Here is a 27,167-nt window from a genome sequence, read left to right as displayed (position 1 = left end):
TTGGACCATAATATATTGTTACGTATTCATAAGTACGTAGTTACAATAGTTGGTTAGCTGAATTGAACGCTGAACCCGTCACTTTACACTAGCGGCTTACTAATTAGGTAATTAATGATATGGTATTCACTGGTTACGTAAAATAGCTTATGACTGCACTCGTTGGCCTTTATTCTGTTTGTCTCAATTTTAGCCCTATGTCTGAATATGCAAGATCCTATTCTGTGAACTGGATTATTAAAAGGCTATGCCAGTATAGCATGACAGAATATTAAAATGGAGGTAGCGGAATTTCCTCTATATTATGGGCTCTAATATGAATTTTTTCGCTGACTATGAACGTATGAATAAAATCGATGCTTTGTTTTTTTTTTTTAGATTCTAAAAATGATTGCTTTCGATGGTGTCTTCTAATGAAACTCCAGACGTTGCCATTTTTATTGCGTAATGATGTTTTCCTCATCGGGTTGTGATCAATCTAGAATTGTATCGGCGAAGCTACCGATGAGTACACTGGTCTTATACTCGTGAAAGGTGTCACGAGAACTGACAATGTAATCATTATAATTCAGTTAAAAAAACAACGAATCTTTATAAAATTATTGATGCAATAAGAAACGCTGCATTGCATTGACGGCTGAGACTATGGTAGTAAAGAACATGCCTACACAATCTCCTACAATACTATTAGCTTTTCATATGGTAAACCAGTGTGTGTGCCTTACATAGCCGGAATCAGGGCGAGTTTTGTGATTCTATTGCACTGCTTGTCCTGTCCGGCCGGCACGACACGTGTACAAAAGCCGAATCCTTACGAGCCCTACAGTATCCGCGTACAGCGTATATTGCTTGCAAACATACGCTAATGCGTAACCTGTTCTTCCTAACGAAACAAAATATCGATCGACGACTTGAACATTACTTCTACAGAGATCCATTTTGAAACCATTCCGTTATTTATGTTACTCTAATAATCATCAAGTTTGTATTAAATCGTTGTTAATCTTCTCGTTGAAATCGTTAGTGACGGTTTTAAAAGAACTTAAATCTTTGAAGAGACACCAGAGCATTCGAAAAATACAATGAAAAGCTTTAAGTTGTACGATCATAACTTATAGTAAATATTTTACGAAATCTTTTGATTAGCATATATTTGCTGACTAATCTAGAGAAAGGGGCCATTAGTGTAAGATCAAAGTCATAGTGAAGTTGCTCACTGGCGCCCCTTAACTAGGACTGTTCCCCAGTGAGGTTTGTCGCGTGCCAAGACCTAATCGTTTCGGAAATCAAACAGAAATGGTTTCGATAACACTCATCGAAAAATACGAAAAAATCGGACTTGCGAAAGATTTATCAAAAAACCAGGTAATTATTTTCGGGTTGCGAAAAAACGTGAGATTTTCCAGAGAGCCATCGCTGGACTAAACCCACTTCGTCACTGTACGATAGACTTCATCATTTCAATCAATAGCTACATGGAAAATAGGAGCGATAGACCGAAGTAGGCAAACACTTTGACGGACTTATTCCTCATCATCAAATAGAGAGCCCAATGCTTTCTTACAGCAATTTTATGCAGTCGAAAGAAGTTTCAGCCCTTTTTAAAATGAAAACCCAAAGGTAAAGAGGAATGCTAAAAACGAGATCTTCATGGTAACGGATAAAGTAGAAAAGAACCACTGTACTGATACAGAGAGTACGCGACCTAGAAGTTATGTACAGCTTTTTCCGTAGTTTTTTTTGTATAGATATTCGAAGCAACTTCGAACTATACTCTAATTGGAATTGTATTTAATAGCAGCAATATATATGTGCCACTATTATTTCTGAACGTGTATTTCTATCGCACTATTGAAGGTCGTTACAATTGAGAGACTAAGATAATCGACAAAGAATATTTAATAATATAATTATATATGTCAAACGAACTGAAAATAAAACTTGCATTGCAGTTAAATCAAAACAGCGAAGTAGGACCCCCATGTTCCGCAACCCCCCGTTAACTGCAATCGATAGATAGGCTTATTTGTTATTATTACCTGTACGAGCTTTTCTCCCTTCACTAAGCTACCCAGCGCCTTAATAACAAATATAAGGACAGGATAAGTTGTATGCGTGGTATATTACGATGTTGATCAGTATTAAACTGTTGGTAAAGAGTCGAATAAACTTGCAACGGTAAGTCGAAGTTTTGTTGATACGAAAATACCTCATTGGTGTTCGAAAAATTTATCGAAAAGCATAGGTTATCGCCACATTGAACTGATCTGTATTTAACGGTTTAGTTTTAGCGTAGCAAGATCGAGTTGAGATAGACGATGATGGGGCGCCATGGGCATTACAAAGAAGTTGCAAAACAGAATAATTACCTTCGGATGACGAAACTTGTCATTTACGAGGAAATTATTACTCAAAAGTAATGAATGATGCTATGATATCTGAACAGGTAACAACTGCTTCTCACACAGCCTACACCATGATAACGAAAAAATTCAAAATTGTGGCAGTACGGCAGCAAAAAATGGGCCAGAAATACAAGTACCTTGATTGTCTTGGAGAAAATTTCCCCGTTCTATAATGATTCGTTCTATTGTTCCTTGCCTGGCCAATGTGTTAGTATTTTACTTGTTGATTTATTTTTTAGTTTATTTAACGATATTCGGATAAATAAACATGATCAATAAGCTTCCAGTTGCGGCTGCTGACCACAAAAGCTCGTGGTCCGTTCCTATACATCGGCGCTTTCACAAGCTGCTGATCGGAAGGCGTTCTATTGGTCCTTCATGTGGTCTGCGTGAAATAAGATAGATAGAGGGTCTGGATCTTAATACTTGTTATCGGAGTATTTCGAATCGTGCGACTCTATGCCGAAACAGCTAGCGCTTGCCAAAGCGCGCCCCAAACTCGACTTCCGAGAAGTGCGCCGGAAAGCTTCGATACGTGGTTACCAAGTTAGCTCTATCGAACAGAAGATCAATCCCCTTTTTTCACTCTTGTCTATTCTAATATGGCAATACGTCATAAGAAAGTTTCTCGTAGGTCGGCCGTCTTCGCTCCAAACATCTTGCGAATATGTTTTGTAGACCTGTTGTTTATAATAGCAACGAGCTCCGGAATCACGATCAGGGGCTAGGGACAGCCATCTTCAGTGTCTGCGTTTAGTCCTCTGCGTCCAATTGAACCGAGAGCAAAAGTTATGTTGTCATCGCTATGCGAATAAGTACTCAATACGACTCCACATAGGCATTCGATAACCGTGACTATGAGTAAGCAAAATCGTATTTGGAAATTATCGCTAATCTGAACCTTTGCTTCTGAACAATTAATCATAAACGACATTTTTTTCTACACATATTGTTATGATTATAAAATAGCACATTGTGTTTTACGTTACGTAGTGAAATTGAATTGTTTATATTTCTTAGTAAAATCTAAATTTCGGGTGATGAACAAAATGACGTATGTAGTCGTATCGTTTGGACGTTTTTCCATTAACTCCAGCTATTTAAGGTCTTGGTCCCGAGTAACTTTATAGTTTTCGCTTTAGAAATAGTTTGTTTTGCCGCTCCTATTGAGTTAGTTAAAATTATTACAGTAGAAAAGTGTTTGGTGGTGAGCGCCCGTAGCCTACGAATCCAACCCTCTGTTGTTATTTTTGCGTATTTAGGCAGATCATACAGTGTATTGACAATTGAATGTTATCATTGAAGAACAGGTTGGAAAATAAGCGCAGGAAGCATAATGTAAAGCCAGATATGGCGAACGCTGTTTTATTACGTCTGTAGTTAATGATCCTTTATATCTGGGTAGGATTATGCAATCATCCCATTGCGATGCCCGGCGAACAAACCGATCATCTTATTCTAAACAACTCAACTTATGCTATCGAAAAATTAAGTGCTACACCGAAATATCTATGTAATCACACGTACAAAGGGAGCGACTGTGCAACGCGCAATTTAAGTAGACATTAGCGTGATAATAACTCGAAAATTTTTCACTGTTTTAGCCTATTTTCAAGTACCAATATTTATATATTTACTGTATATATCAACTGACCCTCATCTCTACCAGAAGTCATTGAATCACTATTGTTACAAGAAGTGCGCAAAGCGACGTCCGTTACCATTGAACCCGCGATAGTTCAAAAGTCAGTCTTGCGTTACCGGACCACTCGCTGAAACGTTGACCAGCATTAGGCCAGGTAGCGAAGTTGCGAGATCGTTGGATGATAAAAAATCCACTTCATTCTAACCATATTTCCAATCGGTCCAGTTTCCAAAGTACGATCATAGGCAGATCTTCGAAATTTCCTGTTATCTATTATATTTAGGAACTCCGACCACTAAATGCTCCACAGAACATTGAAGCACAGAGTTTCACAATAAAAGTTGGGCTTGAGTCTCGGTTAGCTCTAAAATTTTACAATCAGAAAATTTGACGCCTCAAAAGTGTCCAAGGCCACAATGTCCTTAATGTGGGACACCACGTGAAACAGTCCCTCTCACAAGGTCCTATAATGCTTACGAAGATTTTACAAGCTGTGTGTTACCTGCAACTCTACATCTGTATGTTTCTCTAGTAAACTCAGGAACGCCACAAGAGTGAGTGTCTATAGTATATGCCGAAGGATCACACAAAGGCTAAAAGCAATTTTTTGAAGCTAAGACAATGAAAATCGTGAAGCTAGGAATGAGCCTAAATAAATCGGCATCATTACAAAGCATGAAAGGGATCGGTTGCGAGAGAAGGTTTGAAAGGTTACTTAGAAGCCACTAACTAGTTTCCTAATACTTTTAATAAGAAAATTAACTCATCGGGTGGAATAATATAAAAAATATTAGATCATCTTTTCTGCTTCAACGTTACCAGCATTTTCTAGACGTCAGGGGACAGGAATAAGGGCTCAATGTCTACAAAAGTTCAAAAACAATCTGTTTAGATACAAATACATCTTCAATTGCTTTGTTGAGAAAGATCCAATTTTAAGACAAATACTACATCATGTTCAACAGACTTTGGGTAAAAAGGACCCAGCAGATTGCGCTAAAATATTGGTAAACCGTTGAAATTAGGCTTCTTAGAAATCATTCTAAAGTTCAAACGAATTTTAGCGAAAATTTGCACCCCTCTAATTCACTAGGGTGTGGGAGCAAGCTAAGTGGTTTAACAACCATCTGTGTATGCTGCTCGTTAGCACACTGGGGCTAGACCCCCAACTTCGCGAAGCGGTGTCGAAGTTTCCTGAAAAGTGTTTCGATACATGCTGGGTGCGCATCCTAAATGCTCAACAAGCTTATTCTGTTGCAACATTCCCGATGGTCAATTAAATCGGCCATAATTTCAATAAAGTATAGCAAAACCAAATTGTTTAGATGCAGGTTCTTCGACTGTCTGTAAGATGACCAGTCCTAACAACAATGGAAATTGGCAAATAGATCAACAGTTAGAAAAATCTATTCAAGCACGATATTTTCATAAAGGCATGTCTGGTAGTTTATAATGTCCTGACACATGTTCGCGCTTCGTGTCGCCTGCGAAAATATTTACTTGGATGAAAAAACAAAATCGTTATATTTGTTGGGCCATTATTAATACAGAATTTTTATTCCGGTATGGCGTTAAAAGCACCTGATAAATTAAACGTCATTGGTACCGTTCCGTTAAGTATGAATACTCCTCATTATATCGTGATATTGTGATGAAAACGTGTTTTTTCGTGTGTGAAAGATAGGTACGACTGCTCTGCTTAATAACGCCTCAACAAAGCGTCCACCGCTACCTATTTCTAGGTGGATTCTTAAATACCTAGGAAAGCTAAATTGAATAAACCGCAACAATCTTGTGAGTAACATAACGGTGCATTAAGATAATGCACGGCAAAACGATCGATATGCCGAGACTGATATAGAACGAGTCAGTGTTTTTTGTCCGATCCACTATGCAATACACGATTACAACTTCGTATTGAAACGTTTTTTTTTTAAATCTATGGGATCAAAGCCATCCATAAGACTATCCCCGGGTTTATCTAGCTTATCTCAAGTATAAGCAACTATCTTCAAGGATTTTTCTTTCTGGGCTTTTTATTTTGATAGATTGTTTATAATCAGGCAATATTTTGTAGACAACCACCGCAAAATGAGAACAGAGATTTTTTAGTTCGACTAGAACTATACTCACGCTTTCGCTGCTAAATCGGGTGAATATCATATCCCAGTAATACTAAAAACAGGTCAGCCGCTATACGCCTATTATGGCATCTATACTAAGTATCTAAAATCAGTGAAATTTTTGCACAACAAACTGTAGGAACAACAATATAAGGCAAGGCTCGTCGCGTCGTGTCGTGTATGTCGTTGGCAAAGCTTTAACCAGCGACCCCTAGCTTTGGTCAGGTCGAAATCGTCCATCTGCATGTTACGCAATAGTAGAGTTCAGTTGTCTAGCTCCGTAAAATGTCTTAGTAAGCGTCGCCTTAAAGCTAGTAGAGCTTACGTAATTACGCAACGCTAATTGGATACATTTACATGAAAGTCATTAGCTGAATTGTTGAAAATTTAGCTAGCGTTTTCAGTGTTTACGTCAGAACGTGCATCGATGTCTAACGGCCTGCGCAGCCTTCGACCTTGAACTGCTGTTCAGTGTTGTAAATGTTCATAACGTATGATCTATTTTGATTTCGTAATAGTAGTACCAATGGGTTTGTAGTTGCAAACTAGGCCTTGAGATGTGACACCGCAGCCTTTGATTCCTCTTAATTTGATATAGAGAGCCCTAACGTTGGCAAGGCTCTTGAATCACCAAAACCAGAGTAAAGCACTCGAGAGATGACTATTAAAACCTAATCTATAATGGCGATATGTTGTTATTGCATTCGAACTGTGTTGTTGTGTAAATACTTAACGGAAGTATAATTAGTTCAGGACTGTAATATCTATTAGGCATGGTAAAAATGATCCTTACGAATCACAACGACCTGCACCCATCAGGCGCAGAACAATATACCCTTCCTCTCCGCACATGGGAGCAGGGAAGACAACCAGCAACAGTGACTTTAAATCAACTTCAGGTAGTGATCTAATGAATACTACATATCCGTTTATCTGAATAAAAATCCTAATAGAAATCGCATAGATATGTTTAAGGAGGTTTACAAAAAATGTTCCATCTATTTAGATTTAATGTGAAGAAAATTTGAATTTACGGCTGAAACATTATTGTTGTTGCCGTCTGACATTAAAAACAGATAAGTAACGAACCCGATAGGATAAAATATAGGCTTTTAGAAGGTCGCGGCGATACACGTGGCCCAACGGCGGCCTATACGTGGATAGAGTTTGAATTCAACCGGCCACCTTTGCATGCGTGCGTTGATCTGACACGTAGGACTCACGTTACGTGCTTGACCGCGTCAACGATTCGATGAACATCACAAGGATAAACGCGTACTGTTGTAGTATGCAGTACGTCGACGTACGTACACAAAAAAATTCTACGCTTTCGGATTGAGCGCATATCAGGAAGCGGCTGAAAGACGAATGTCTATTTAAGAACCTACCTACTAGCTCTAGAGCGTAAACAAAAAGACAGAGGTGTTGCTGTTGTTATTGGATTAGTGAAGCGTCAGTGCAGAATCGGTTCTATTGCAAATATGCTTACCCCACTACAAATGTGTTTAAAGTTGACAAAAGTTACACCGAACATTGTAAATAAAGTTGAAATCGCAAGTTGACAGAATTGCACTGCATCGTATGTAGACTTTACTACATAAACGGACAGTTACTACTTATCATCCAAATATAAACCGTATTAATTTAGAGATATGCCGAAATGTTCTATAAACATTTATTTTGTATCAACACCTATCTGCTTGCTACTGTTCTTAAGATGAAGTCCACAACCATTTTTGAGAGCATATGTCTAAATGGATAATTTAAATCTATTGTCGTAAAACGGCTACTTAAGTCTTGTGTTTATTGATGTGATATTCTACAGTATTTGTACGGAAGCGTAAGAGACGCGAATTTGTAGGCCAAACGTGAAACTACAAAGCTGACTTAACGATAGTGGTGCAACGAATGACTGGGTGATGTTGGTGATGTTTTCGAAGACATTGTACCCTATCCAACAACTTTTGCCATTTTAACAACCGTTTAAAGAAGCATTTTGTTTGTGCATTAGTTCGTTTCGACCTTTTGTCTTACACGTAGATTTTGGGCAACTTGAAATGAGAGCAAACTCTTTACTGAAATGTAAGGAACGCTTTTTTTCTAACTAAATAGTAAAAAAAAATTCTCAAATACAACGTTTATCCTCACAATACAAGGATTGTCTAAACCCAGTAAGAACGTTTGGTGAATTAACAGACTGTTAATAGTAAAAAAAAAATTAATGAAGATGTAAAAACACTCGACTTTGCAAGTATATCCTCTACTTTGATGTGTTACGCAGAACGTTGACGCTTAACAGAGCGGCAATTGCCGACTATTTGGAGAAATATCTTTGTTTTCTGCTAGAGGGCGCAGCGCAATCGTGGCTCCACTTGTACTGTTACATTTAGCATCGAGCGAGGCAGGTGAACTGGAGCGTCCTGCTCACCGAGCAAATCAGAGAGCAGACCCGACGTGTTACCCCCTTCTCTTTGTCGAGGTTGCACCGGTTCATCTACGGGGGCGAGGGGAATGCCCTCGATCAGTGACTGCGTATATAACTGTGCTATCCTGCAGACAACTTTTACTTCATCCGTCGGTGTTACTGCGCATGAGTGACAGGTACGGGCGCATACTTCGCTGCAAAATAATGGCGGCTTTTCAGAGTGAAGATCTAGTTAAGCTGGTGAAAGACAACCCGTGTTTGTACAATAGACGACATGTGCACTACCGTAACAATGAAGCTAAAACTGAATCTTGGAACCAAATTGGAAGCTATTTTGGTCTGTCCGGTCGAGACGTCATGAAAAAGTGGACCAGCATTCGTGATCGATATAAGCGAACGCTTAACAAGGTCAATGTCTCGATAGCATTAGGCACCCATTATGATCACAAATGGAAACTGTATGACACTCTCAATGAAATGCTGTTCGAGAACTATGAAGCGCAAGTTGGTCCTGTTCCAGCGCCCCATACGCAGGATAGCATAACTCTCGCTGAGAGCACCCCTTCACCGCCATCTTCAGTATCGCTCGATGGGCTTTCGCTGTCCCCCAATACGAGCGGCTCTTCGCCACGTCCTGAAGTCATTGTCTTCTCCGACGCAGCTCAACTACGTTCCATCGTATCACCGACATTCGTTGCGACTACGGGATTCGATGAGGTCAAGGAGAACAGGGAAAACTTGCCACGCCCTCAACAAAAACGAAAGATCTGTTCGTCTACCGACAGCTCCGAGGACAGCTACGTTGATAACCTTGTTAAGCTGTTCGGTATAGATTTGGGCAGGAGAATACGAGCGATGCCTGCCGACCAGCAGATGCAGGCTATTAATATTGTACATCAAAGTCTCGTCCAATGTGAGATGGACTTTCTCGCCAAAAAATCTAGAAACAATCTAGCGGAGAGTGACGAGACTGTTCTACCAGACGTCAGTACGGATAAAGAAACTAGAAACGAACTCCAAGCATAGACTGGGCAATCGTTTCAATGTGATAATCTTCATGGTTGGACTCGTCTGAGTCAGTTTTAATCATGACGTGATCCGGTGCACACAGCTGGAATACTCTCCATAGAGGAAAACAATACAAGCTTCACTGCCAAGATTTAATGTCACAGTGTGTATGGCGTCATCCTTCTTGTATAACCTGAACATTCAATTGAACAATTTTATTGTTAAAAGATGCTCTGCCGACACAGAGTGTGCCACTGTGTATTTTAGCTGCTCTATCAGCCATAGTATCTCAATTTACGAAACGAATCAGTAATAAATAACTTTCTTTATTCACACAATAATTATACAATGACAATGATTTAATGAGACAATAATAATAAAAGCTGAAACTGTATGCACTCTTTGTTTTTATTAGTTTATCTGGAAGAATCTTAGACCGACAGACCCGTTTGCCCGGAAGCGGAAGAAGATCTACGTGGGATCTACCATAGAAAATCTTCATAAACAAATTCAAAAGAGCATTACCGCCGCCACCCGGCGGATTGAGACAGGAAGCAAACAACCCCTTGCCAATTCAGCTAAAAAAAAAAGAAGACGAAGACACTGTAACGCTCTCCTTACTTTGTTGGACATTAAAGATACTTCAATACGATGAGCTGGGAGCTTATAATGGTCGCACGTGAGGAACGGTAATAGGGCTCGCCAGAATGCTCCCGTCGAGTTCCTGTTGAGCAACCGCTCTTAAAGGAAGCTAGAGCACGTACTGGACGTTACAGCGAGGAAGTTTATACTAGAGAAATAGAAGTGAGGTTTGAATCACTATACGGCGAATCACGTGAGAAGGATTAAGGGAGGGTAGACGAGAAGGGAGATTATTATCTTACATATATCAGTATTATTACTCGATCTTGGTCTACGATATAAACGCCGTATGGTGAGGTGTCGTATCGTCTATCGTCTGTCTCAGATGCTTACAGGACATGGATAGTTTTTGGCATATATGGTAAAAACCGAGAAGGCGGATCTCGATACCTGCGCGCTGTGTGCATCAGGCTGGAGAGACAAAGTAGAGCACATGGCTACAAGATGTGATGCACTGCCAGGAGCCAGAAAAAATCAGGCATATGCCTACATCTACCAGGACATAGTCTCAAAGATGCCCATCTTGCAAACAAAGTGGAACCGTGAATAACGATAATTAGAAAGGATTATGCGCCTAAAGGAGTACAAGCAATGACTCGGAAGAACAAAAAAAAAAAAAAAAAAGAAGACTAGACCGCATGAGTTGCGCAGTGGCCATGTGGTGTAGTGCCTTGACAGGAAGTCTAAATTCAACAAAAGTGGTCAATGCAGAGGAGTCAATTGGAGTAATGATAACGCAGTCCCGGAGGACATTCTTGAATGTCGGATGGCCTTTCATTACCAGCTAGAAACACCAAGGTTTAATGAATAGTACCGTATCGAATAAGCCTCGCGCTGCGTGAAGTTAAAATAAAAAAGATTTGTCTGAGCAAGGAATGACCTAAATCTCGTTGTGCAGTGTGAAAAGTAGATTGGTAGGTACTTACCATTATTACATGAACATTAACATATTTTTTTTACCTGCAGACTGGCGTTTGGATTACCTTGAATATAAAGGATCTCAAAGAATTCGGCCGAAATCACGCAAGAAATTAATTTACACACATTAGTAAAATAGGCACATAAGGCTAGAAATAAATATCAGGATGGCCATCTAGTCGGAAGCAGTGTCCAAATGATATCAAAAAATGGCTGGATATAATTACATAAATTTTTCTTAATTACTAGGTTTACGCATTTGAAATCTTATTTGAATGCAATAATAAGGTGTGCTTGTTTAATGGCAACTATTGACTTCAGACTGTTTTTAGCCGCTTCTTTTCAACATACATCTGGCCCTAGAATACGAAGGACCCGCAGACTAGCCATGGTAAAAGTTGATACCGCATAAAACCTTTGCCTAATGTGGCATATATACGCCGGAGGTATAACTGGGCTTTTTTTCTTCTTGATGAAACTGGAAGGTCTGTTCACGACGAGGAAATGATCTCGGGCTTTCTTGTATCCCAAATCGTTGAAAAAGTTTGCAAGATAAGTGCTTTCAACAGTGTTATCTACCCCTTCACGTAATTAACAACGTAGTAAAGGATTACTTTGGTGAGCCGTTGATTTCCAGACGGGGTAACGCCAAATGTTTTCGTTTTAGATACTGTATTACTGCAGATTTAGATACTCCGCTCAACTTTGTTTGCTTTAAAAAGTTTTTTTTCTAACTTAAGTTTTACAACAAGTAAAGAGATTCTAAAGACTAACATGTATTTCTACAATACTAAAACGATTTGAACCCGGTCAGTATCCCGTGTAACCTTTGTGAGTTAATAGATACGAGTTAAAAGCGAAGAATCACAAGAATCTAAAATCACTCGACCCTGAAAGCATATGCTCTAGCCTGGTCTACCGCGGAAGGCCTTTATTTTTGACCGAACAGGACTTAGCAGTGGGCCAGAGGAAGGTCCTTGCTTCCTGCTGGCTGTAGCACGCTTACCCGTAGAATTACTACATTTAACATCGAGGGAACTATATGCACTGGCACCTTCCGCTCATTAAGTACGCTCAACGTGTACAGTACAATAAGATGATGAAGCGGTTTTCCCAAATGACAAAAAAGGTAAAAATAAACTTTAAACAAAGTCTAGATAATCGTCTCAATTCATTTGAGCCAATTCTAATCATGGCCTGATCAGATGAATACAGATTGAATGTTGTGCGTAGCGGAAAAACACACAATCTCAACTGTCAACATTTGATAGTATCTGTGGCTTTATCTTGTTATTATTGCTTTAATATTGCCTAAGAATATCGGCTTTCTTGTACCTCAAATCGGTGAAAAAGCTTTGTAAGATAAGTTGTTTCAGCAAGATGATCTATCTTTCCACTCAGCTAATCATGTGATTCACTCTAGTCAACGGTTGGTATTCAAGGATGGAGGGGTGGGGTATCTCGAATGTGACAAAACTTCACTCGACTCCTCTCTATGGGGGTGCGACAATTCACCAGCAATGGGCAAATATTTCAGAGATGGGCCCAGATGTACGTGAACAAGCAACCAACAACTGGATGAAGGAAACAAGTGAAAGAAAACCAAAAAAAAAAGCCAATCTTATGAAGGTTGTACCTAAAGTATAAAATTTGTAATAAAGACAAATTTACGTAAATACATCTATTTACTTGTTGTTGGTGACATTTTGAAGTTCTTCCCAATTAGATGGCCATTTTGTACCTAACCATCAATGACTTGATCTGATTTAAAAGTCACCGAGTACCCACTAGCAAAGCTGGAATCTAATACTTGACAAAAACATCTGGTACAGACCTAGTCGCGCGTCGGGATTTTCAAAAGCTGAACGCCTGACATTGAGCTAGTTCGGTGCGGCAGAAATTATATATATATATATATATATATATATATACAGCAATGTAGTTAAAAAAAAACTCTTTTCTCAAGTTAGCCAGTAAGTTATCCAAGCGGTAGTGGATGGGATGAGGGACTAGTTTAAAGACACGGTTGGATAGATCTGAATCAACGTAGAACTGAGGCAAACTGCAAATGTGAGGCGTTCGAGTTTAGCAGCGCTGAAACAACGATAGATTTATAATTTGTTCTAGATTAGTCGCTTCTAGCTAGTGCGGCTACTACGACGCATATTGCATAACCGGTGTGAACAGATGAAGTACTATGCATATGGTGAACCGCGTACATTTCTCGATAACTTTGACGCGAGGCGGTGAGGTCGAATGGTTAAAGTAACTTAAAGGAAAAAGTACGCATACTCGACGTCAATAGGCGAGTTCCAAATTCAACTTTATACTATGAGCAACGGTTCCTCACGATAGGAAACAGAGGGGTCAGCGCGGCTTAAGTCGCGTCGCGCTGTTGACCAGCTCGTCCAATGCGACTGACTAGGGATTCAAGATAAATCGATGTAATCTCTTGTAAATTAAACGAGAACCACCACCACATGCAGTAAATACTCTCAGGCCACTGAATTCAAAGATTTTTTTGGCAATTTCATGTTTAACTTGGCCAAATCGTTATTGAAGTGTTATCGTTGCATAGTATTACACGAGGTTCAAAGATTCACAGTTAGGTTAAAAACAGCACAAATGCACTTAGTCGGTTTAACCATTTATCAATATGTTATTAATTTAATTACAATTGCAAGCTAGAACACATGTCATGGTCAGCGTCTAACCTCAGGATACATGTATGTATATACATATTGGCTAAATTCGTATATCCGTGCTGTTTTCATTATTTGCCTCTGATGAAAACATTCTAGCTAGTCTAGTACGCATCTAAAATGAATCCACTGGCTTTGACTATATAAAAACCTAATGTTATGTTTGAGAAAGATTATAATCAGTTAAATAATGTCTGGAAAGCTCTGGCTGACGAAAGCCCACCGTTTGTGTTAGGAAAAGCACGGGGTATTTCCATTGTATCTGATCCACAAAAACTTCAATGGTATGAAAGATTTTAAAATAATTTTTTTACTGACGGAAGTGCTACCCGCTAAAATGTGTGGATAAAGCCTTTATTTAGAAGCGCTATAGATCTCTGTCAGCCTTTGCCTATATGTACACACTCAGAGAGCTTAGATGGCCATATTATGGACAGAATGCAGCATTTTACGTGATGCTGTGTAGCGGAAATTTTATATTGCCAAAAATCGTGTTCAGCCAAAGGACTGCATTGTTCAAAGCAAGTGCTCTTGATATCTGTTCCAGCGACAATCGTGCCATTGCGCCTAGTAGTTCTTAACATGCAGTTGCGTGGATTGAATGTTTACGTAGGCTGACGCCAACATCTCTTACATTAACGGTCACGTTCCAACAAGTAGTGATAATAAGAAACCCCAATCCTCTATTATTTAAGGAGCCGTATTCTCTTTGTATAATATGACAAAATGACAAATCCACTTCAAATATTGATACCAAAAGGTCTCAGATCGTATACAAAAAGTATAGACGTACCAAAACATTAACACCACATTATACTCTTGCCCTCCAATGAATGTTAATATATGTGTAGACTCGGGTACTAGTCATCCAAGCACACACATATATATATATATATATATATGTGTGTGGATTTTTTCTTATGCCTTTTACGACTACACCTAAATTAAAACAAATATTTCAAATTTCAACAAATATTCAAATTTTCCGAATGTGTTAGAGGTTTCATTCTTGGAGGTCATACTTATCTACTGTAGTCACCATTCATTGCGATTACAGGTTCGATTCGGGTTCCACACCAGTCAGCAATTATTTTTAGGGTATTCTGTCTTTACGCAATAAAAATTAAGTGTTTGACCCTCATTTCAGTTCTTGGTTTAGCTTACTTTGGTTCAAAATACTAAGACGGTACCTCCTTTTCTACTATGACGATTTTGTTTTACAAACGATAGGTTTTTTTGTTCCAAGAATAGTTAGTGAGAGCGCCCTGGTTGGTCTGCCTAACAAGGTTTGTCCCCGTTTAACTATAAATATATATATATATATGTATTTGAGAATGTACGTTTCGTTCGTGCAGATGATGCGCCGAATCGAACAAGTAGATTCATGGTCCATAATAAATGTTCATGGCTAGAAGCAGATCGATGCTGTGCATGTGTGATGCATATACACAGATAATATTTTCTATAAACTATAGTGAATAGGCCGATATTATAATAGTAACAAACAGATCTGAACATCCGTTTAAACATCGCTTCCTACGAGCACGACGAGTATTGTGCCATTCGCTTTATCTGTTTCGGTCGATATCGAAAGACGATGGGTAACGAAAACGCCTCTTAGCCGTTTAGCAAATGCAAACATCAAGACAAATTTTAATGGTATTTTACCCTTCTACCAATTTTATCACCTCCGAATCTCTCGTTCACAGAGACGAGGATCAGACTCGGTCTGCGGCTTTGAGCCTCACATGTGCCGTTGATGGCGTTTACTGCATATAACGGAAAGTAGTAATGTATGTCCCGAGAAACGCGGATTACGCCTGAAAACTAATTAGTACGCCTGAGATAAGTAAGCAGAGATGCGACAGCAAGAAGAGAGGCCAATAAACATTTTTGTAGTCTTTCTGCGGCAGATACGTAAAGGGCGGGAGAGGCGTTATATTTGTTTCGGTCTGGGCTCGCCTCTAAAGTTATATTCAGAAGATTCTACTTTTGTTTTAAAAATAACCCAGTTTTGACCCACGTCTTGCCAGTTACAATGAAGCACTATAACAAATTTGCCGCTTGCTTGGGTGAGTTAAGGATCTCCGTAGACCGTTAGACGAGTAAATGTCCGGTATCAGGACCTTGGAGCACAATGCGTGCTGAGAACTTTTTAGTCTCTAAATTTCCTTCGGAAGTATATGGTCCGATATACCCCTTGTAAAATATCTAACCCTTTTACGAGTCTCGTGAGGATGACTCAAGCATCCTTCAGCATGAGCGACTTTGTTTCTCATCTTTTCGTCCGTGCTCTGTATTAGAGGTCCCTCAGATTGAAAGCTCTCTCGTATCGCGAAACTTGTAGTGCCAATAGTTGACGGGTCTCCAATCGCTTTTCTTTAGTATTGGCATTGCTTGTGAACGATTTTTTGCTCGTAACCCAGGCTATACTGTTCTTTGGTACTATATTTCAATTTTCAAAAAAAAAAAAACGAAAAATGGCCGAAAGTCATTTACTTCGAAGCGCTTAAGAATTAAAGGCGTAAATTAAAATGTTTTAAAATTTGTCCTATGGATAGCAGACGGACAAGTAAGTCAGGCGTCACAACTCTGGTGATGGGTCGGCCTTTAGCCACTAATAAGCGGGCATTTTATCGATTTCATTTGGACTGTACAAAAAAAATACATACAGTGCATCATGAGCAAATCGCTGCTACATTCGTCTGTAGAGAATTTCAGATAAAAGGTCTTCATCTATTTTAACACCGCATCGTCTGCTCCATGAACATCTTAAGTGCAAACTTTTTCCCTGTGTTCTGCAGGAATTCAAATGAAGGTTATGTCAAATTTCAAATGACAGTGAGCGTAAACTAGGATATTTCTTTTGGCAGCTATTTCAAGACTATCAGTATCTCTTAATGTAAATAATGTTTATGTCATAAATAAAACGTTTGCTTGTAAGCCGACTTTATTTTATTTCATTTAATCCTTTGCTTTTTTACCACATGATCGATTCCATGAACAAATAGTTATTCTCATAGATTTTTTTTGATAAAGATTATTTAAATAATCAAGTTACAATAATAACATTAGATGAAGAGAACCAACACAATATGTACTTACGACAAGCACGTTGAAGCACAAAAAATATTTTAATTAATGGCTAGAATTAATTTCCACAGTTGATCATAGGAAGCTGTGAGCATTTGAGAAAACGTTAACCACAAATGTCTTAACATCGCGCTTTGAAAAAATAACTCATTATACAGAAAAGCACTATGGATAAGTTAGATCATATATTGGTATATAGGCTGATAATACGTGGATTCAAGAGCGAAAAGTTTTTCGTAGTAACTTGCACCAGAGTGAGGCACAATACCCCTTCACCGTAAACGCCAGCACACTCATGTATTCATATGGGTCGGCAGTCTTCGTGCTTGAACAAACTGAAACTCAACAATAACCAGTAAAAAAGCTTGCTGTTTTCTATCACAGAGTTTACTTAACCGATACGTATGTGCCATGACATTATAAAGATATAATCGGACGGACGAATTTTAGTCCTGACAAAAATAGATTTGATTACAACCTATCGACCCATCTATGAAGAATGATTGAGAATAACGATGGTATTAAAAATATAGATGATATTTTGTTGGCCTTCTTTCTGAGTTCGACCGACCAAAATCCTCAAACAGTAAGAACGACGCCTATACGGCCTAATGGCTGTCGGTCGGTATTTCGAAGCGCAGGCCCTCTACCCGGGGTATCAAAGCGTACTCTTTCTTCTATACAGCTTCTACTAGCTTTTTCCTTTTACAGGTTATGATAAGTCAGATGGATATTTACCTTAATGTAAGAAATGATTTATGACTCAGCTATACTATACCTATAAATAATAGATTTATTTCTACAGAAAAATTATATATGCATAAAAAATATACGTTACTTTATTTACACGTTTATTGCAAACGTGAACAAATTACTAAGCTATATCAGGTCAGTTGTCATCCCATTTGCATATTAAAAAGTCGTTTCTATATATAAATGCGGACCCGACGCATGACGTTAGTCACAAACTTTCTAGAAAAACGGCGTTAAGTAGAAAGGCCGATAGAGGACTGTGACATTATTTGGTTCCGATGATTATGGCCGATTGTTTTACAAACGAGAAAGAAAATCTATTTGATAAACGAAATTCCGTCCGCCTTTTTATCTTGAAATCTGCCATTCCTTGACAGCTGTTGCCTCGCCAAAAGTTGATGCCGCTGAAGCTGGTACTTAGTAAGGGTTTTCTTAGGGCCCGGTGGATGACGTCGTGATAGGGCACAATTTTATCGTCAGTTAAGAACATAGCGTTTCCGTAACGGCGGGTACGCTATTATCAGGCTGGGCTATTTAATATAGAAGAAATAGCTTGGGTGACTTTTACGAACAACTGAGATATAGCAGTTAAAAGTCTCAGAGCATTTTCTCAGGTAGACCGAAAAGCAATAAGTGCTTACAATAAGTTTCGAATTGTATCTGTATCAGGTGAAACTTGCCATGGTGTCTTCTAGCAGAAATCGCAGGAACCTGCATAGCAAAGTTAAAACCTGTCAATTAGTCGAGTATTCTTAGCTATTAGTCGTCATAGCTGAAAGGGGCCCAGTTATATCGTCTCTTTCCTCTCTTTCCTGGACGACCCCCGTAATAATATACCACAGTTCAGGTTCGAGCTGATTTCGTTCATAAAGCTGAGAGGTTGAGAGTACGCTTTGGATCGAAATCCTTTTGTGAGTCGTAATAGTTTGAAGGTAGATGATTTTGCCTTTGGTGGGTCTAGTGATATTATTCGCAAGCACGATGCATCGATCAGAAGCCTCTGCTTGTTTACTTTCTGTCTTTATAGTGACCCTTCATTCAGGTGCTATTAGTCAGTTTTGCCATTTGTTATTTATTGTATGCGAATTAGCTTGAGCACGGCAGCCGCAGCCTGGCTGAGGCTAGTATTAATAGAAATAAGCACATATCATATCCAGTTGTGCGTTCTTCCCTAACGCCAGCGTTTGTAGGGGATTATAATAATGACATACGGCTATCTAACATAACATATACCTTTTAGTACTTATAAGCCGCTTACTAAAAGCAGTAGATCTGCCGTCAGCCTACGACGAAAGAAGGCGGTTCCTTCTCATATAGCTTCGGCAAACAGTCGAATACTGGTGTCGTCGCATGTTGGCGGTTACGCCGTGTCGTTATCAAGTTTCTGGTAAAGTATTAATTAGGCGACTTAGAGGATGAAGCGCAACGTAGTTACTAAGCATTCGGTGCGTTTTCGTGCATTCAGCTACATACAGACACATCAACGTTCAGCTGGCTGGAACGTGAAGTCGCAAGTTTTATCCGCCCTCGTTTGAAATGAAAAAATTAACGATTTAAGCGCACGCGCCTTCTGTGGTGTGTCTTCTGCTAAGGCAGAACATGTAGTGAACGCCGCAGCTCTTGGAAGTCGTTGTTGGACTACCTTCAAGATCAGTTTTAGGCAAAGATGCATTGTAGAATTTGGACTGTAGAAGTTACGTCAAACAGTTTGGCTAAACTTGTTCGAGTTTTGGCAAACTTGTTCACACAGACACTACTTATATGATCTAGCACCATGCTGAGCTTTGCACCATGCATGCAGCCGACCTATATTCTACAATATAGCCTGGACTAAGTTATTTGCCTATTTTTTGTAAATGCCCGCCAAATTTAAACAAGTGAAGCGGTACCTGGACTTCTAAACAATGGATCCGCAAGAACACATTCAAGCCTTTACGGACTGAATGGTACTGTTATAAAAGTATAAAAAAAAAAGAACACCGTACATTAAAAGCTTTATGAAAGTTCTTAATGCTTTTAAAGTACGGTGTTTAGCTAGGAACAGGAGCCAGCTACTGCCGAAGTTAGCGGATTCTACGAACGCTTATTGAACTTACTGAACCTAAACTGAAGTTCAGTGTTTGGGAATTCACCTACTGTAAACAAGTCACAAAATTAACTTCCTTTATTTGAGGTACTTGAGAGTATATTTGGAAATCCTAAGCAAAAAATCATCCAGAAATATTTTTAACGTAACGAAAAATTACTATCTGTGAACTTTGCGAAGGTTAACCTTCATTACATTAAGTTTTTTTTAAAGAAATTTTTAAATCGGCTTAAATTAGCCTATAGCTTAAACTATGACTTCACTACTTTTATTTATTTAGTGATTACCGTTGGACTGCTTTCTTGACGAACGTACTTTGTAAACTTTTCAGGAAGCATTAATATCCATGTAATCTTTGGAGGTGGATTTGATCATCAGGCATAAGGATAAAAATTTGTTATACGAAAAATTCATAGCAATAATTCTAATATTGCAACAAACTGTTCTGCTAGCATATGCTTATACGCACATCTGTTTCAACCTAAAACAAAGAAACGACACAAAGCTGGACAAAACGGAAAGATCTGCCGCCTCTGTCCCACAACAGCATATGAAGATATCAAAGCATTATTCATTAATCTTCTCCCCCCCTTTTTTATAGGTGCTTCATAGATCATTGTATTGAAGTGTGTGATTGTTCTGCCAGGACTGATTCGGTATTGTGACGACCTCGTTTTGCTAAATGCAATTCAACGTGTCTGCTATTTTCTTTAATACAGTCCTTCCACATCTGTACGTTGTTTCTACAAGACCCTTCTCTGGTTACTGGCTGTTGAACGGTAGATTTTAACAGATGTTGCAAGGCTTGGATCTCGGCAAGATTTTTCTGAACATGGTCCCTTACCAGTAAAACAAACTAGGTCTACTGTAGGTACTAAAAAAAAAAAAAAAAAAAAAAAAAAAAATTAATGACGATTCTACTGTGTTTTTGCCGCATCAGTTGAAGCCTGCGTTCATTTGGATTGTGATAAAGAGTGTGCGGAAGATTTCGTACTTCCCTTCCCATTCTCTGCTTTACAACTAAAGCTTCTCCGCTGTAGTTGTAACGGCAGTGATGATGATGATAATAACTTAAGAAAACAGCGCAGGACCAATGTAGAATGACTATTCTCGCATTATTTTCGTGTTGTATATTTTCCTAACCTTGCAAAAACTGTTAACTCGATCCCAGTCGTTTAAGTCCTTTCATATTCATAATATTATATATTTAGAAATCTGCATTTTATATGTATGGATCTATCTATCACTATCGCTGCAAGCGTACGTCCCATAATGTTCAATCCATTTACTACTTCGAACAATACTAAGGAACAGCCATAGCGAACGTTTTCCCCTCTAAGCCATTAACAATGCTTGATATTGGAGCAGAGCGCAAGAGATGGCCTCGCCGCTAAAGGGTGTCCTATTTTAAGATGGAAAAACTCGACGTGTCAGTGTGGTTCATTTTTAGACAAGGACATATAAGGCCCAGAGTGTTCAAAATGAAGAACAGTTCGTTATTGCTACGCTTTTTCTTCACGTACTGATCTCCGGGTACTGCAACAGCGAGCATAAGTCAGCACCCCTGCTTAACAAATCGTACCTCAATCAGATCCAGTTAGAAACGCAACACGTCTTTAAATTTAGTTAATAAATCGTATTATTTCTTATTTAGAAGGAGCTAGGGCATATTTAGATAGTCTCCTGAAATCTCCTATAACTGTGGTGTATCACAAACGCAATTACTAAATGTTTCTAAAGAAACGCTTCAAAATGGTAATTTTTGCGATATTAATAGTGGAGTGTCAGGGTCAACTGAATGTTTCGGAACTGTTGTTTTTCAGATTCAAGTTATATTGCACACACCAAAGCCACGTTAGCTAAAACTATAATAAGATATAAATCGCTAATTGTAAGATTAAGTTACGCTAATCGGGTAATATCTACCCTTTTGTACTTCGGTTCTTTTGCATCAAAGTAGAATATCTACCTTTGAAATGTATTTTTCGAGGTTTCTGTCCGAAAATCAACGAAGGTCAAGCTTCATCTGTACTTTGAGGTATCAATCTCAATGGCTAACTAGCAATAATCTTACATATTGCGATAGTTTCGCGACGGCAGTGGTTCAACTACATGATAGTATCACCCTCAAGACGTAGCTTTACTTTAAAAGATATTGGCTGAAAGATGTAGCTTCCATGCAAAAACGCTAAAGTTCATGCAAGATATTCCATGAAACGTTTTTGCATTGAAACTAGCTTTGAACTCATCTGTATGGGAAAATATAGCGCAGCCAATTTGGCTGAACTGACTAGGGCAGTACAGTCATTTACAAGTTACATATGAGGATTTAATAATCAACGATAACATGCTTATTTTGAAGAATAAAGATGCGTATTCGTTTATTAACTTTCTGGAAATTGTCTTTTTTACATCATTTTCAACACTATATAGATATATATACTTAGGTATATACACTCCATTGTGATCTACATAGAAATCGCCTTTCCTATAAACACTATTATGCAGATGAAACCTATTTGTCGACTTTTAGCAGAAGTTCCGTCCGTTGGATGGGCCGAAACGGTAGATGCAAATAGGTACATGCCATCGCACGAGATCCTTTTAGGTTCCTACACGCGTTAATCGTGTACACGTATATGTTCTATACAGAACAAAGAAGCTACAGCAATAACACTCGTGCCATTGCAACTAACGAATAGAGGAATTTCGTTGCCCTTATTTATCTGCTCTTCTTGTAAATTTCGTGTCGCTTGCTAAATAAATAAGTAAATATGTTCAGCCATAATCAACTGTATACAACTACCGTGGCGGTATAAAGTGTTGCAAATAGCTCTCTGCCTGTAAGTTTAATTTTCGAAATTCTGAATAAACAATATTTCCATTTCGAAAAGCGACTAGTGTTACGGGAAAAAAATGTCCGCTATTTGCGACGATTTACTTATTTACGGACGTCTACCAACGTTGCCCTACATTGGTTGCACCGAGTTATCTTCGAATTTAGTTATACAATTTGCAGAGCTGATTGGTGACGTTGGCGATTATTATCTACTTCGGCGACAACAACGTAATCTTGAGCACTTCGTCTGCTGGTTAGGTCACTGCCATCGTTAAGGACAACGTGTCCTGAGCCGCTATTCTCTACTTCTCGAATCACGGTCCTACAGTCTTTACTGCTATTGCTGCTAAATTGTCTTAACGCAACTGTGGCACTAACGGTTGTAGCGTTCGCCGAGGTCTTCTGATGAGAACTCAATGAGATTACGTCGACGTATGTCGCTGAGACGTCACATTCTTTGCTGGCAATTTTTTTATTGATTGCTTTCTGCATGACGACAATCACCGGCTTACCGCCGTTCATACCCTGATTTCTCCGTCGACATTGTAGAGGCAGCCTGTTCCGTTGAGAGATGTTTATGCCACGACTAAAACGATGCGATACTAAAGAACGCCGATTCGGATTTCGCCGGATCGCTGCACGCAGATATGCATTGCGTATGCATGTTTGCACCTGGAGCGGTAAGTAACAATGCTTGCAAATTAGATATAAGAAAAATGCGTAAAAAATAGCTAGCGTAGCAACCAATGGATGTATGGACGTCAGTAAAGGCGGCGTGCTCTACACACGCATACATTTCAACGTACTTATCAATAACTAAAGTGGGGCGAAGACGATAACAGAGGCACGTGCAGGTAAACGATAGTAGAGTGTGGGTTATTATCTACACTACTTGACTGGACAGGTAAACAAGTCGTGCGAAAACGTAATTGTGTTTTGGCAACTATCTATCAATACTTTTCCGGAAAAAATTCAGTAAAAAAAATTAAAAGCAAATCCATGTCTTTTTCAGCTTGGAACATGAAAGTTTTAGAATTAGATGTATCGCAATTTCTCAATCGTTGTCAAGAGAATCCCCTTCGAAATCAGTTCTCTTTCTCGGTAAATTGTCAATCCTTATTAGCGTGGGAAAATTGTTTACAAACATGTCACTTTGACCGCCAAATTATCGGGCAAGTCAAAAGCACAGGTGAACAAAGCAACGAAACTTTTAGTACTGTTTTTACGATAAACACACGTACCATATAGAATAGGACTCAAACGCTCATCCCTTTGCTCTTAACTCTTAATTGACATACAATAAACTATTTGATCATTTGAATTCGTTTAATTTCATTATTCCAGTCACGAGATGTGTCGGGCTCTCCATCAATTAGACTCTAAAATATAAATCAACAGCTCGGCCTGCTGTGGCTCGACCTACTGACGTCAAACAATTCGCTTTAATAATACTAACCGACGAAAGGCACCGTCGTTGACATCGTGTTCTGTCTTTTGTACTCACGTAGAAATGATATTCCGACAACAGTTAGATGCTGCCAAAAAAAACTGTCTTCACCGTTCGATCAGCACGCCGGTTCGTTTGATGTCGGCGTCGATAATCAGCCACAGACTTATTATGAGGAGGTAAAAAAGGGGTCCTCGTTGACGTAGGGACAAACATCAGGCAGGCCCTTCGTCTCAATGAGTAGAAACGGGGGCATATGAAATTCCCATCTTTGAGTATTGCCTTAAGTTAAACGGTAGCATTAGGCTCTACTGATCTCAGTAAAGGTGTCGCATAGGCGCAGCGATGTGGCCTCAAGGCGTAATAGTTAATAATTGTGTGCTTGTAGATTGATGTAGGTATGAATAACAAGTGGATCATGCGCATGGATACGATGCTGCTGTAATAGACAAAGATGAACCAAAAACTATATCGTTGGCCATTGTAATAAGTTAGAGAAGTTACCGATGAAACCACAATGGGGTGCAAGTTGCATATATCACATTGTAGATAATTATAATAATAATAGCGCATGTCCAGGCCAACAACAACAACAAATTTAACATGCTACAAAAGCTTTACGGTTTAGCATCTTAGTCGTAAAACGCTTTCATCGTGAAACAAGAGTAAAGGTAAGGTGAAAAAAAAACAGACAAAAACTAGTTATTCAACGCAAACGATTTTCTCATGTGTAGAAAAAACCTTTTTTCGGCTTGTAATCGCATGACCCGCTATCATGCCATACGCTTGCGCCTCAACTGGCGAACTAACCACTAAAGTAGACCGGAAATTTGTCTGCCCCCTTTCGACCACGCTGCCTATTCAGCGAAGGCAGGGGGTCCGCTAAGTCTACCAGAAAGCTTTCTCCAATAAATGGACTAGTATTTTTTTGTCGCCTTTTTTTCGTCATTTATGTGCCTTGATTGGTATCTAGCCAGAAGTTATTGGTGTGCTCTAATAGCAGATAATCATATTCACACGGGGAAGAACTCGAAACATAAGGAAGTCATGAAATCATTGAACGTATTGAGGTCGTGTCTGTCTGGCGCAAGACCCTAGATGACCTAACCCTTATTGAATCCCACGCAAACCGCTGCGCAAGTGATTGTTCCGTCACATAAACGAATTTATACCTGCAAATTCGTATTCGCTATAGGAATATCCTGGGAAAGGGCTGGGTATATGGTTAACGAGAAACTACGCTGGGTCTTCTCACACAAAGGTCGTCATTAACGGAAACTATGGGTACAGAACACTTGCTTTTTATAATCCTTGATCCTTGGTCCTTGCGAAGTGTCATTGTGCTTAATAAAATTGCCATGCATGTAGTAAAAAGGTTTTTAATGGTTGGAAAAAATTCCGATTTCAGTGCTGTCGTAGCGGTACGACAGGTGCGCAACAACTGCGGAGCTTATTCAGTGCTGTAAAAGTCACTCGTGGTAATCAAATGCGTGTTCCGGAACGCCAGGATGACCTGGGACATAAGTATTTCTAGAAGTGGCTGCATACATTAATGTTGTCTTAGCGCCGGGCGGACCCTTGTCTGCTTGGGTTAGTCATCCTGTTGGAGAGGACAAACCCAGAAATGTCTCCGAATGATAAAATATGTATTATCTATAGAGCCTTTTTTATGCCGATCTAATATTTGTAACTGCATAGTTGTCATAATGGACATTGTAAGTAGATGGAAATGTTATTAGTTGAGTGCTTACCTCAACGTTCATAAAGCAGTAGATCACCGCAACAAATATTCCCTGCAAGCCAAAAAAAGAAATTACACATTAACATTCTTTACATTCATTGAAAATAAAGTAGTATAATACCCCACAGGAGATCTGCGGTATCGATGAACACTATCAGTCAACCAATCTATGTATCTAAGCTATCTGTCCATCTAGATCTATTTATCAATAAACCAATTACTTGTATTAAATTAATTACCAATTATTCGTAGGTGAAAGGCTAATATGAACTGGAAATGGTAGCAATGTCAGTATAAATTTCTGATTCGATACTCAAAAAATGTTTGATAATATTGCTCATCACATCTTTAAATTATAGAATTAGGCAATCTCTAAATCCTTATCTTTAAAATGTTCTGCTAACAAACTGTCAGCTGAATGTTTATATAGAGGTCAATCCCTATAAAAAAAACCAATCACTAGATCTCGATGATATGAGAGAAAATTCAAATTGTATTTTTATACTTGAAAAGGATACTCTGGCGCGAAAAAAACAAAAATTTGAATGTGGTACCTGTCCTCACAAGCGATAACGGTCTGAGAATTTCTTTTGAGGGAGTTTTTAATACATTTCGAATAAATGTCAATTAAAAGATTAGAAGGATTAACGCAGAGAATACTTTGATCAAATTAATTTTTCACCAAATTTTTTCTCAAATAGACACGGAAGTATCGAAGGCATTTGTCCCACACAGAAGCATTTGTAATCTACCATTTATTTGGCGTTAATTCTTCGAATTAATCGATCGATTTTGATAATTCAAATAAAAATGCGATAGATGGTCTAATGGCTAGAGCAAACGTTAACAAAAAAAAAAAAAGGAATAATATGTATTAGCTATTAAACGAACATTTTTTACATGGAGCTGTATGTAAGAAGTATAGTTTTGCTCTGATCAATGACCTTCGACAAACAGAAGCGAAATACTCTATATATTTCCATAATTAAATTTGGGTTTTTAACTCGAAGGAGCCACTTAAAAAGTGAAAACTATTTAATGTGAGGAGTGTTTTTCCTAACGCCAATCGCTGTGCCTCGATGAACTAGGTTGAAACGCGATACATGCTGTTATATTTTAAATAATTATATTTTTAAGTAAAAATAACGAAAATCTGTTGGATGGTATTGGTTTATACATGTAAAAATGAATTGGAACTGTATATCGACGTGGTTCTAAGAAGTTTTTGGAATAAATGTTAAGTGAAAAACTTAACTGGCTTAATAACTTAACTGGAATAATATAATAGCAACACTTCGTTATAGCTAACTATTGCGGAAAATGTCCATCGAAGAGGTTAT

At 38.7% G+C, this 27,167-nt stretch overlaps 2 protein-coding genes and 1 long non-coding RNA gene across 3 annotated transcripts in view; 2 read left to right on the top strand and 1 right to left on the bottom strand.

Annotated features, from left to right (window-relative positions):
* Window positions 1–7,511: 7,511 nt before the first annotated feature.
* Window positions 7,512–10,000, top strand: LOC111264609 (uncharacterized). Its single transcript, XM_022840661.2, has one exon. The coding sequence runs from the start codon at window positions 8,764–8,766 to the stop codon at window positions 9,622–9,624; it is 861 nt and encodes a 286-aa protein (XP_022696396.1). The 5' UTR covers window positions 7,512–8,763; the 3' UTR covers window positions 9,625–10,000.
* A 12,151-nt stretch (window positions 10,001–22,151) lies between these two features.
* Window positions 22,152–27,167, bottom strand: part of LOC111264625 (corticotropin-releasing hormone receptor 1) — a 56,858-nt gene continuing 51,842 nt past the window's right edge. The window contains exons 9-10 of the mRNA XM_022840684.2: window positions 25,838–25,879; window positions 22,152–23,311 (exon numbers count right to left, since the gene is read on the bottom strand). Of these exons, the coding sequence (XP_022696419.2) occupies window positions 22,805–23,311; window positions 25,838–25,879 (549 nt within the window). The 3' untranslated portion in view covers window positions 22,152–22,804. The remainder of the gene's footprint in view (window positions 23,312–25,837; window positions 25,880–27,167) is intronic.
* Window positions 23,185–25,736, top strand: LOC147752923 (uncharacterized). The gene is made up of 3 exons (XR_015312747.1): window positions 23,185–23,319; window positions 23,984–24,265; window positions 25,495–25,736. It is a non-coding gene; the product is annotated as an uncharacterized LOC147752923 (long non-coding RNA).

The sequence above is a fragment of the Varroa jacobsoni genome, unplaced genomic scaffold (genome assembly GCF_002532875.2).
Source record: "Varroa jacobsoni isolate VJ856 unplaced genomic scaffold, vjacob_1.0 scaffold_881, whole genome shotgun sequence".
Lineage (NCBI taxonomy): Eukaryota > Metazoa > Arthropoda > Arachnida > Mesostigmata > Varroidae > Varroa > Varroa jacobsoni.
The sequence above is the reverse complement of the archived record's forward strand: the minus strand, read 5'-3'. Positions and strand labels throughout refer to the sequence as shown.